General features: G+C 45.3%; 1 protein-coding gene across 1 annotated transcript in view; it reads left to right on the forward strand.

Annotated features, from left to right (window-relative positions):
- DNAJC27 (DnaJ heat shock protein family (Hsp40) member C27) overlaps positions 1-12,560 on the forward strand; it is a 28,803-nt gene extending 16,243 nt beyond the window's left edge. The window contains exons 4-7 of the mRNA XM_054566363.1: positions 4,665-4,829; positions 5,507-5,629; positions 7,500-7,660; positions 11,423-12,560. Coding sequence (XP_054422338.1) covers positions 4,665-4,829; positions 5,507-5,629; positions 7,500-7,660; positions 11,423-11,555 — 582 coding nt within the window. The 3' untranslated portion in view covers positions 11,556-12,560. The remainder of the gene's footprint in view (positions 1-4,664; positions 4,830-5,506; positions 5,630-7,499; positions 7,661-11,422) is intronic.
- Positions 12,561-13,043: the final 483 nt, after the last annotated feature.

Genomic DNA, 13,043 nt, shown 5'->3' on the forward strand with positions numbered 1-13,043 from the left:
TAGAGATTATGTTCTGTTTGACAGGGGTAAGGAGTTCAATGGTGAGGAACAGGGCAGAAAACTATGTGAAAGGTACCGTATTGTAAGTAGACTTTAAGAGATTGAAGATAAAGTGGTGTCCATTTCCAGATGGAGCTAAGAAGACATAGGGCAGCTTTGGGGATGAGCGATTATCCAGTCTGAAGTACAGGAGTTAGGAGGAGGATGAGACTAAGAAGTTGGGAGAGGATTGATCAGAAACTTGTAACATCAATAAAGAGAGTTTGAACTTTGAGGAGCAGGCAGTGGAAAAACACTAAAGAATTTTTGGGACTTCCAGTCAAGATGGTGGCATAGGCCAACGTGGCTCGCCTCCTCCCACAACCACATCAAAATTACAACTAAAATAAAGGACACCCGTCACTCAGAACCATCAGAAATCTAGTTGAATAGAAGTCTGACAACTACAGAATTAAAGAAACCACATCCATCCAGACTGGCAGGAGGAGCACGGATGCAGAACGGTCTGGTCCCACATCCATGTGTGGTGAATAAAAATTCAGGAGGGATATCTCAGGACTGAAGAGTCCAAACCCCATACCAGGCACCCCCAGCACAGGGTTCCAGTGCCAGAAAGTTAAGTCCACACAACTTCTGCCTGTAAAATCTAGTGGGGATGGAGTCGGTAGAAGAAACTGCTGCAGCCCCAAGCAGTTCCTCTTAACCCACATGTGGGCTCACCTCCTCAGACTCACTCTCTCTGAGCTCCAGCACCTGGTAGCAGCTTGAAAGGCACCAGTGGCATACAGGGAGGAATTACAGTACCTGGCATCAAAGGTGAGCAGAGGCCATTGTCCCTTTTCTGTACTCTCCTCCTAATAAAGCCGGCAAGCTGGTGCTATTTCTGAGACTCCCATCAACTTGGCTAACACTGATTGCCCCACCCTGGAGGTCCTGACGCTCTACCCCGCCCAAGCTGCTTTTGCATATGAATGGCTGGTCTTGGCTCATGCTTCACAACTTCCTAAATCCTATCAAACAAGCAACAGTTGGCCTCAATGAGTCCCAGGCCCAACACTAGCAGCAGCCAGCCTAGATTAACAACTTGGCTTTGCCTGGGAATCTCCAAGCCCAGCATAAGTGGCAGCCATCCCAGATTGCTTAATAGCTCAGGTAGTGTGGCCCTGGGCAAAGCACAGGGAGCTGCTGACCTTGCCCTGCACCACCCGGGAAACCCCAGAGTCTGAGCTCCCACTGGACAGCTACAGACCACATCAGAGAACCACCACCCTGCCCCTGCACAGCTGGTCCTCCACAGAGGAGAGAGGGTGGTGGTCAGTGGTCACAGCCAGTCCTTGCAGCTGACTGGCCTGAGAAAATCCCTCCCATTGACCTGCCAATAGCAATCAAGGCTCAACTACAAGTGGAAGTTGTACTCAGTTCACACAAAGGGCACACCTCAAGTACACAGCTTGAGTGATAGGAGAGGCTGTGCTACTGGGCCCTGTAGGACACCTACTACATTAGGCCACACTACCAAGGCACGGATCAAAACAGCTCTGTCTAAGACATAGAAACAAACACAGGGAGGCTGCCACAACAAGGAGACAAAGACATAAGACCCAAATGAAAGAACAGATCAAAACTCTAGAAAAAGAGCTAAATGAAATGGAGATAAGCAGTCTATATCAGATGCAGAGTTCAAAACACTGGTTATAAGGATGTTCAAGGAGCTTAATGAGGACCTCAACAGCATAAAAAAGATCCAGTCAGAAACGAAGGATACACTAATTGAAATAAAGAACAATTTACAAGGAAACAAGAGTAGAGTGGATGAAGCTGAGAATCAGATCAATAATTTGGAACATAAGGAAGCAAAAAACAAACAATCAGAACAACAAGAAGGAAAAAGAATCCAAAAAGATGAGTGTAATAGAAGCAGTCCCTGGGACAACTTTAAGTGATGCAACATTCACTTCATAGGGGCGCCAGAAGGAAAAGAGAAAGATCAAGAAATTGGAACTCTATTTGAAAAAATAATGAAAGAAAACTTCCCTAATTTGATGAAGGAAATAAACATGCAAGTCCAGGAAACACAGAGAGCCCCAAACAAGATGGATGCAAAGAGGCTCACCCCAAGACACATCATAATGAAAATGCCAAAGGTTAAAGATAAAGAGAGAATCTTAAAAGCAGCAAGAGAAAAGAAGTTAATTACCTACAGGTGATTTCTCAAAAGAAACTTTGCAGGCCAGAAGGGGTTGGCAAGAAATATTCAAAGTCATGAAAAACAGTGACCTACACCTAATATTGCTGTACCCAGCAAAGCTATTATTTAGAATAGAAGGGCAAATAAACAGCTTCCCAGACAATAAAAAACTAAAGGAGTTCATCATCACCCAACCATTATTATATGACATGTTAAAGGAACTTATTTAAGAAAAAGAAGATCAAAACTGTGAACAATAAAGCGGTAATAAATACATATCTATCAACAATCAAATCTAAAAAACAAACTAAGCAAACAAGAAGAGAGACAGAATCATGGATATGGAGAGCATTTTGATGGTTGCCAGATAGGAGGGGGTATGGGGGAATGGGTGGAGAGGTGAGGGGATTAAGAAATACAAATAGGTAGTCACAGAATAGCCATGGGGATATAGTACAATATAGTAAATGGAGTAGTGAAAGAACTTATACGCATTACCCTTGGACAGAACAATGATGACGAATTGCCTGAGGGAATGGGAGGTGCTGGATGGAGGGGCAAAGGGGAAAAATCAGGACAACTGTAATAGCATAATCAATAAAATATAATTTTAATAAAAGAATTTTTGAGCCATGGTTTTAAAAAGATTAATATGCACAGTGTATAATGTTGCTAGGGAGATTACTTAGAAGACTTGCAGAGATAACATTGGCAGTGGAAATGGAAAGGAAGTGACAGGCACAAGAAATGTGGCAGAGGTGGCTTCTGCAGGATTATTTGAATCTGCTGACCAAAGGGAGAGGGAAGCAGCAAAGATTGACACCAGTCTGTCAACCCAAGTGACCGAGAGAGTGGCCTGCTACTTCCATCATTAGACGTTCACGAGGAGGAAAAGCCTAGGGGGAATGAGCGGCAGAGTTTCCTGTTGTACAGACTGAACTTGAGATCCCCTTCCGCTGGAAGCGTCTAGAGCTAACTGGAAATGCAGGCCTGGGAGCAGAGATGAAAGGGCTCATCCTGAAGGTTCCTACAACTGAAACTGTGAGAGTGGTCGAGACTGCGCTCCCACTGGACAGGAGGAAAAGAGACAGGGAAGAAGGAAAAGAGACAGGAAGGGGGCCCAGGCCAGGATCCGGGCACGATGGTGGCAGGCTGGGGTGGGAACCGTGGCGAGAAGGGGAGCCGGTGCACGAGGTGTGAGGACCCGGGGAGGGAATGCGGCCTACGGAGGCCCAGGCAGCAAGGTTCCCGGGAAGGGGAGTCTCGTTTTCACCACCACAGGCGGGCTAAGGACCGGGAGGGCGGAGGGGGAAGGCCCCTGGTCCTCAGCACTTTAAATTCTTACTGATTTTGTTGGGTTTAGTTTCAGGGGATAGCTTCTTACGTTTCTGTTATTTAATAGACACATTCTTGGTCCAGCTGTCTATGCTCAGAAAACCAGAGGCACTTCACGCCTGACGTGTATGAGATGGCTTTATTTCTGACTCTATGTCCAGTGTGACTCTGAAAGCATGCTGGAATACTTTGAAAAGAATTCATAATGCATGGCCTCTGTCACTGAAACCCCCAGTCTGTCCACGCTGCTCCTCACCCGCTCCGCCTGCCATTGCCTCGGCCCCGTCCGTGCGCCCTGTACTTCGTGGTGCCTCTTCCCAGGACTGTAGGCTAAAAGGGGTGCCCCAGAGGTGGGCTGCCATTTCTGATGAAAACATCAAAGGAGGACAGTTGGAGAATGAATGCAAGGAAGGAAGGGAGAAGGTGCTAATACCTGTTGTTTTCTGGGCACCATGTGGGTGCTTCGCCTTCATTATCTCATTTGATCTTCATAATAACCCCGTGGAGTAAGTGGTATTATCCCCATTTTACAGATGAGGAAACTGAGACGCAGAGAGGTTAAGTGGCTTGCCCAAGACCACACAACTAGTAAGTAAGTGTGAACCGAGACGTGTCTGACTCCTGAGCCTGAGCTCTTTCCCGCTACATTCCACTGAGGCTCTGAGTCTGGAGTTCTGAAGCTGGTGTCCGGGTCCCAGGCTCACAGGGAAGCCGCCTGGCCTCCTGGGGAAGCCAGCTTTGGGTGTGATATGTCGGTGATTGTGCCCGTTGCTGATATTTGTGTCATTTTTGCCTTACGTGCTTTTTAATTGTTCCTGAGAAGAACTTTATGAATTTGTATTCTTTTAAGGTCTACTAACAACACTTAAAGATCCATTGCCTCTGGAGAGGGGGACTGGAGGTGAGGAAGGGTAGGGCAGGAAGCCTTGTGTCCATTACACATCCTTTTTTTTATTATTATGTTATTTTGATTTTATAAAAAGTCCCTGAAAGACCAGATATTGAAATACAGCAGCAAATACCGTGAATACACAAAAGAACAATAACTTTGCTAAGTTAATGACTGAGATACATTTTTATAAAATCACAAACCCCCTAACTTACTGTTTCAGATTTTGTACATCTGTTCTTTTATGTGAAGGTCCGTAATGAGTTTTACAAGGACACGCAGGGTGTGATACTGGTCTATGATGTTGGGCAGAAAGACTCCTTTGACGCCCTGGATGCGTGGCTGGCAGAAATGAAGCAAGACCTTGGACCTCACGGAAACATGGAGAACATTGTGTTTGCCGTGTGTGCCAACAAGGTACCTGCTTTGGAAACGGCATGCTCACCTTTCTAGATTTATACTGGGACCAGTGCAGCTCTGAGTTGAGAGGAACGGATAAAGAGAAAAGAAAAAGTCCTTATTTGATGATAAAGGAACAACTTTTCAAAACGTATCCCTAAAACAAGAACTTTTTTCTTTTTAATCTGGTATATCAGATTTTAGTGTATATGCATAAATACTTCCTGAAATGGTATCCTGCTTCTGTTGAATAAGAGCCTTGAAGCTAATGTAACCTTATCCATTTTTAATGTGGCTGGTGCCATAGTTGGAAATGATATTGGTGGCTGAGGGGGAGACATGGATCCTAATTATCACGCTTTAATCTGGTTGGAGGAGGGGTGGTCGTTAGGTGAAAAGAGGACTATGGAAGGGTGGGAAAAGCAGACCAAGCCCCTTGAGTGTAAACAGCAGGAGTTTTCCCAAGGGACAAAGTTGAAAATGCAGTAACAGGCACTCACTTTGCCACAGAAAATCAGCCCGCATCCAACATCAGTAAATGTTCTGTCCCTTTTGGTCCTGGTGGTGTTAGGTGCTAGTGCTGGGACTCATGTAAGACTAGTGTTCACTTGGTAAAAGAAAGACAGAGACCTCCCTGGGCCTTCTCTGGCGGGACAAGGCTGGACCCTTCCCTGCCCCTCCATTTACTGTTTCAGATCGACTGTGCCAAGCACCGCTGCGTCGATGAAAGCGAAGGGCGTCTCTGGGCCGAAAGCAGAGGCTTCCTGTACTTTGAAACTTCAGCACAAACTGGAGAAGGAATTAATGAGATGTTCCAGGTAACCCAGCAGTGTGCTGTTGTAGACACTGTGTCCAGGCAGCCCGCGCCAAAGTTTAGTTTAAATCATGAGAAGCAAAAAAGGAATGTTTCATTAGAATAAGCGCTTTCTTTTCAGAAGCTGGTGAGAGAAACAAAAAGAGCGAGGATATGAATATGCGTATGTGTGTACGTGTGATACCTGTCTGCTGTCTATTTTAGACCAGACCTAGCTGATCATCAGAATTACGTGGGGAAATTTCAAAATACAGATTGCTGGATTCCAGAGCTACTGGAAGTTTAATGTTGTGAAGGAGCCAGGAATCTATTATTTTGCGAAAGCTTTCTAGGTGATTCTGATGATCGTCAAGTTTAACAACATTATATACTGAACTGGAACAAAGGATTACTTCCAAACTACCTTTGGTTACGCTTGTATGCAGAAGGAAGCGGAAGCCTCACTTTGCAGACCCGCCTTGCTGAAGCTAAGGGAACCCAGGGCTGTGCCCCTGGGCGTGCAGGTGGAGAACGGGCGTCAGTGCGGCATCCAGCCAGACACATGTAAACATTAGGTCTGCCAATCAAGTGGGCCGTAGAAGGCTGTACTCACGCTGCAACCCGCGTAGATGGTCACTTTTTAAAATTTACTAATCTTGAATAATTTTAAGGGGAGGAAGGTATTTAAACACTTAATTTATAAAGTCAAGTTAACTCTTGATTATAAATCCATTTGGAAGTGGTGGAATGAATAATGCATTCTTCTTCTGAATATATCTGATACTCTGGGAATTTTTAGCACTTCAGATAATGTAGCTATACTATAAAGAGTTGTTCTTAATCATTGAGTGGGATTTTACTTAACCTTTTATGCTGAATTTTCTTCTCACAAGCTGTCACCCCTCCTATTAGAAGACAGGTTTCATCTTTGACTGACAGGTGAAATTGGGCATCAATAGCTTCTGTTTCAAGGCCAAATAAGGTTGAGGTTGGATTGCCACATTTGTATTCTTTTGAGTACACAGACTTTTGTGGGTTTGTGCCTATATATATGCAATAATAATCCTTACCCATTTGACTAGTACTTTACAATTCTGGAGGAGTTTACATATTTCATCACATTCAGCACTCTTAATGTCTGTCAGGTATCATACTTGTTTCAGATATGAGGGCACCTAAGAGTAGTAGTAATTTGTCCAAGAGTGATAAATAATAATTGTTAAAGATTAAATCAGCACTTTAAAGATGCTAGTCCATTCTCTTGCTGTCTGTTGTCTCCTGAGATGTTAGCACCTGTTCTTACTCTTACATCTTTGTGTATAATGTCTTTTTTCCCCTTCTAGCTACTTTCAAGAGTTTCTCTTTATTTTTGTGCTTTGTGCCTGGGTGTGGTTCTCTTCATATTTACCCTAACTGGGGCTTGGTGAGTTTCTCAGATGGGTGTGCAAGTGTTTTCCCTTAAATTTGGGGAGATTTTTTTTACCTTTATTTCTCTATATATGCGTAATATGTATCAGTTGATTTTGTCCCAAAATCCTTGAGATTATGTTTATTTTCCATTTTTTTCTCTGTTTTTCAGATTGCATAATCTCTATTGCTTTGACTTCAATTGCTGTTAAATCCACTGAATTTTTTAACTCAGTATTTTTCACTTCTAGAATTTGCATTTGGTTCTTTTGTGTAGTTCCCAATTCTCTCTTGAGATTCTTTATCTACTCATTAAGAGTATATTTTCCTCTAATTATTTGATCATGTTTTCTTTTATCTCTGAAATATTTGCTTTATTATGAATTTTAAGGTATTGGAATATATTAAAATCTTTTAAGATAATGCTTAAAGGCAATTCCTATTTTTGCAAAATCGGTTCTACTGTGGGATGTGTTTTCTTTTTGCAGACCTTTTATGCATCCATAGTCGAATTATGTGAAAATGGAGGGAAGCGTCCCATCACAAATAGCAGTACTAGCTTCACCAAGGAACAGGCCGACACCATTCGCAGAATTCGAAATAGCAAAGACAGTTGGGACATGTTGGGAGTCAAACCTGGGGCCTCAAGGTAAGCAGGGCTCTGTGATACTGGTGCTGAGCTCTATTATAGAGAAAGGCTCAGTTGTCCAAATTATAGGCACAATACATCTTCTTGTAATTGTCTAGAAATATGAAGATGTGGGGAAATAGATTACTTAATAATGCTCTTTCACTGAATTAACTGAGTATCAGTTATTCAGTTGATAGCAGTTGCCTAATGTGGGAACTATGTAGTGTATATGCATAAATACTTTCTGAAATGGTATGCTCTGCTTTTGTTGAATAAAAGCCTTAAAGCTAATGTATCCTTAAAAAAAATACCTTATAGCCCTGGCTAGTGTGGCTCAGTGGATTGAATGCCAGCCTGTGAACAGAAAGGTAGCCGGCCGGTTCATTTCCCAGGCAGGCCACATACCTGGGTGGCGGGCCAGGTCCCCAGTTGGGGGCGTGCGAGAGGCAACCAATCTATGTTTCTCTTGTGCATCAAGGTTTCTCTCCCTCTCTTTCTCCCTTCCCCTCTCTCTAAAAATAAGTAAACAAAATCTTTTTTAAAAATACCTTACAAAAGAGAATTCTTAAATTATAAAATTATAGAGGAGGAAGGAACGTTAACAACCAACTTGTCCAAACATTTCATTTTATAGGTGGCAAAACTGGGACTTAGTGATTAAACACATTCAATAACCTCATGAGTTAGTGGTAAAATTGGTTTTTGACCCTGAACAGTGTGTGTGTGTGTGTGTATGTGTGTGTGTGTGTGTGTCTGTCTGTCTGTCTGTCTTTTTCAAAAGTCCTGCTACTTCATCTGTGTGTTTGTTATTTTAGCCAAAAGAATTATTTCAGAGAACAATAAATAAATCACTACTCTTTGTTGCTGTGCAAGAATAAATCATGTTTAGTATGGTTATATAACTTCTTTTCCAATTTCTTGAAATATAATTCCCATACAGCATTGTATAAGTTTAAGGTATATAGCTTAATGATTTGACTTACATATATTATGAAAAAGTTACAAGTTTAGTTAATATCCATCCTCTCATATAGAAAAAAAAGAAAAAGCTTCATTGTAATGAGAACTCTTGGGATCTTCTCTCTTAAGAACTTTCTATGTTTCCATGAACTTTTACTACATAATACTGCTATTACTGTGCATGGTACAACTGACAAATTCCCCGATCTTTATGTTTCCCACTGTAGCTTTCCTCTCCACGGCTCTCCCTTTCTACTCTCTCACCTTGATTCCCACACTCAGAAAGGTACATCTGGAAATGGCCTTGCCTGCATCAACAGCATTAAACATCTCTTCTCCACTTTTGTCTCACAGCAGATCTTCAGTCCAGAATGAAAGAGGGAGGGGAGAGGAAGGTAGTTGCTGGTCACCTGTGACTGGCCAGGCACTGCTGCAGCCGCTTCCGCCCCAAGAGGGAATTCAGATGGCCCCGTGTACATGACACAAAGTTAGCCGGTGTCTTTTAGAAGTCCCTTTAGACTTTCCATGGTCTCATTCTAAATTCTTCCATTTGATCCTCAAGGAACATTGGCTCTAAAACTAAGAAAATATTACTTTACTTATGAATTAACTTAGAACAATATTAAGGAAAAAGAAACTTTGGTTTCTTGTTTATTCACTGTGGTTAATTGGAATCTACCAAAATTTACAGGACCTCTGTAAATTCTCTTAACCAATATAAACATGTAGTTTCTTTTTTTTAAAAAAAAAATCTTTTATTGATTCTAGACAGAGGGAAGGCAAGGAGAAAGAGAAAGAGAGAAACATCAATGTAAAAGAGAAACATCACTTAGTTGCCTCTTGCATGTGCCCTGACTGGGGACCAAACCTGCAACCCAGGCGCACGCCCTGACCAGGAATTGAACCATGACCTTTTGGTTTGCGGGATGACACCCAACCAACTGAGCCTTCCAGGGCAACACGTACTTTTCTTACCTTTGCTCTTTGGGTATATCAAACTAATTTTGAATGGCATTGAACACTTTTAGATAAAACCTGGAGACTTTTTTAAGTTACAGAGAGTTTTAATGTTTGTTCAGTCCTGTTTACTATTCTTGAACTTTAGGAAAATCTTCATCTTCAGTAGAATTGATACATTTCTTACACACTTGACTGAGTCTTGTTTCTCCAAATTTTCCTTGCAAGTCTCCCCTGCTGCTGAGAGCATTTAAAAGCCCTGCTAGCGCAGAGCCCCAGCCCGACTGTGGCGCAGGGGCCGCCTGCCCGCTCCCGTGGGAAGCAGCGGGGCTGGGCCGGCCCAGCACTCCCTGGGCGGGGCAGGGGGAAGCTGTTCCTGCCTCAGGACAGGGAGTCTTTTGCAGGGAATGCGATCCTTGTTAGCTAATATCAAAAGCACCTATGTAGAAAAGCTACGTGCAAATAAAAACAGGAAAATTCAGGACTCCCCTAAAAACAGACAACAGAAAAAGCCTTAGAATGGATGCCCAAGCCGTGGGGAACTGTTAACGTGGCCCAGGACCTCTGCCTCTCCAAGCCGACACGCAGACTTTCTGTTACGTCTAAGATGTCAAAGTCCGTCTCCCTAATTTGCAGAGCCAAACTAGAAGTCCTGGTACAAAATGAAGGAGAAAAGTCAGAGCATTCGGGAAAGCACCGTATCCCAGCTTATAGGGCAACGGGAACCCTGAGTTACAAAAGGAAAGAAAACCGTCTGGTGGCGACCAAGCCAGACTCTGACCAGGGTAGTGGCTGGGAGTGCAGAGCCTCTCGAGGCCTGACCCCTGAGGATGAAGAGCAGGGCAGCTACAGGAAGGCGGCCCCCAGGCCCCTCCCCACCGGTTCCTGTTCTCTGAGGAGCTCAGAGGCCCAGAGGCCTCCCCTGGGGCTCTGCTGGTCTTTGGAGAAGTGCTCATTGTTACTGCTCCTTTCTTCTCTAGATAAGAGTAATGCCCTTCGTTTTTCCTTTGGTCTCAGGTGCCCCTTCTGTGCCCCCTTTGTGGTCATCAGTGTCACCACCTTGCCCTGGCCTCAGACTCCCTGTAACCCTGGAACTCATTCCGGCCCTTTCCCTCACATCTTATCAACCTGTAGGCCCAGCTCATCACCTGCTTCTGCCAGCTCGTTCTTTACATTCCCTCTTCCCTTCCCTTCCACAAACACTGTAATCTAAACTCTTACACTCTGGTTGGGATGTGGTAACAACCTCCTCCTACCTGTCTCCTAGCTCCAAGAAACAGCATCCCCAGCAGCATTTTGTCATGAAACGCCTGCTATTGTGTTGATCAAACCTAGCTTTCCTGTTGTTTGGCCTTCACCACCGTCACTTACTCGCCCCTGCCCCACCCACTTGGTTTCTCCTACTTTCCACGCCTGCGCATGCTCCGTTCCCAGCCCCCACCGGTCGCCACACTGCTCTGTACTTCCCACCCCTGTGGGAACCCCCAGGCCCACCTGTTGGAGCCCGGGTCCCCCACGTGGTCCGGGGGCCTGCCCCGACCCCCGTGTCCTCGTTCCTGCAGTCCGCGGAGGCGTGCTGCGTGCCTGCGAGGTGCCTGGCGCTGTCAGCCTTCATCTGATCTTTCCTTTACCAGGCGTTTCCTTGGCATTTATATACCATTTTGCGTTGTAGTTTTTGCTACTTGTATGTTACGTATTATTTGTTTGTTAGTCGCTTGTTTCCTAGTCCCTTCTTTGGAAAGGGTAGTGGTTGGAAAGGGTAGAGAGATGCTCAAGGCAAAAGCTATTACAGTACCCAAACGGCTAAATGCAGTGTGTGGCGCGGCCCCTGCCGCTGACAGAGAGCTTTGCTTGCTTTCGCAGGGATGAAGTCAACAAAGCATATCGGAAGCTCGCCGTGCTGCTCCACCCTGACAAGTGCGTAGCGCCTGGCAGCGAAGATGCCTTCAAAGCGGTGGTGAATGCCCGGACAGCCCTCCTGAAAAATATCAAGTAGAAACGAGGAAAAAAGACAGGTGTCGGGCTCCAGTGCCAACAGACTTTCCCTGGAGGTGGAATAGCCAACGTGGGTTATTTCCTCCACAGATTCTTACCGCTCTTTTCACTCATCTGTTGTCATTTGTAAATCGATGATTCAGGGGCCTGTTACCATTTTTACAGGGAGATGAAATGAAGAGAACCAAGCGCCACCTGAACACTGGAGTTCAGTTCATATTTCCAAACTGAAGTCAAGGGCTCCCCTAGGCCCCTCCCTCGGGAAGTCCCTGAGGTTTCAGGGAGGAGGAGAGAGAACAGGAGGACCCTCCCTCCCTCCCCCGCTCCCTCCCTTCTTCCTTCCCTTCTTCCCTCCTTCCCTCCAACATCAGAGAAAAAAACAAGAAAAACAGAAGCAGACAATATCAAAGCCCCTGAAAGTTTGGTGTGACCTCACAAGCAAGTCGCTCCTTTCAGAATGAGTTCCTTAGGTGCTATTTTAAACATCAATCAAAAATTAATTAACTCAGCAGCAGCCCTTTGGAAGTTTGTGAAACAAAGTGACACAGTTCTGAATTAAGCAGCCCATTTATGACATGGAGCGCGTTCCCTTCTCCAGCCACTAGGGGGAGAGACAGGCCAGTCCTAAGTGAGTCAAAGCAATGGCAGCCTCCCTTAGGGGTGCACTGTGCTGCTCGTCGTGCTCCTGGACCGGAGGCCTTTCCCTGGCTGTGCAGGCGGGTGCTGATTCTGTGCGCAGCATCATCGCCTGGGGATCAGGAATGAGACCCGGGACGGTGCGGGCAGGCCAGGCCAGGCTGCGCGACCGTCCTGTGCGTGCACAGCCAGCTCGCTCGGCGCGTTGCTGCCGTAGGGGAGCCCCCGTGTGAGGCTTCTGCCTTGTGTTGTGTGTCTGCCTCATTCGCCACAGACCGGAGGGAAAGGCGGGGTGCCTCTCGGCAAGCCAGGCCCCGCTCCGCTTCCTCACAGTGTTACTTCCCCTCCTGTTTGTTCATACACCACATCTGCCACCATTTCTCTCTTCTTGGCGCACCCCCCCCTCCCCGCCCCACCCCGCACCGGCTTCCAGCCACCGTCTCCTCCAACCTTTGGGCCTGATTGACCAGAGACAAGTATGGATCCTTCGGGTAGCGGTGGAGGGAGAGATCTTAAAGCTGGTAGGGGAGGAATCTCCATGCTTTTGCTTAGGTTCCAAATTTCCGAATAGTCCTATTTTTTAACTACAGGTTATGAACATTTCAATAGAGAAAAGCAATTTCTTGCCATAGTCTTCCCCCTCCGTCTGCAAGGGATGAATGAAGACTAAGTGTTAGGACTGACCTTTCTTCCGGAGCTCACACGGCCGTTCTCACTGCTGCTCGTGACCTCGTCACTCTCGTTGGGATGCCCACACTTAGAGCTGTGACCACGGCACTCATCGGGGCTTTACAATAGACAGGACGTTACTGTCTGACTTTTAAACAGCTCTTGCATATTGACCGCCAGGTAG

This window comes from Pteronotus mesoamericanus, unplaced genomic scaffold (assembly GCF_021234165.1).
Source record: "Pteronotus mesoamericanus isolate MK-2021 breed Mesoamerican mustached bat unplaced genomic scaffold, CSHL_Meso_final contig_101, whole genome shotgun sequence".
Lineage (NCBI taxonomy): Eukaryota > Metazoa > Chordata > Mammalia > Chiroptera > Mormoopidae > Pteronotus > Pteronotus mesoamericanus.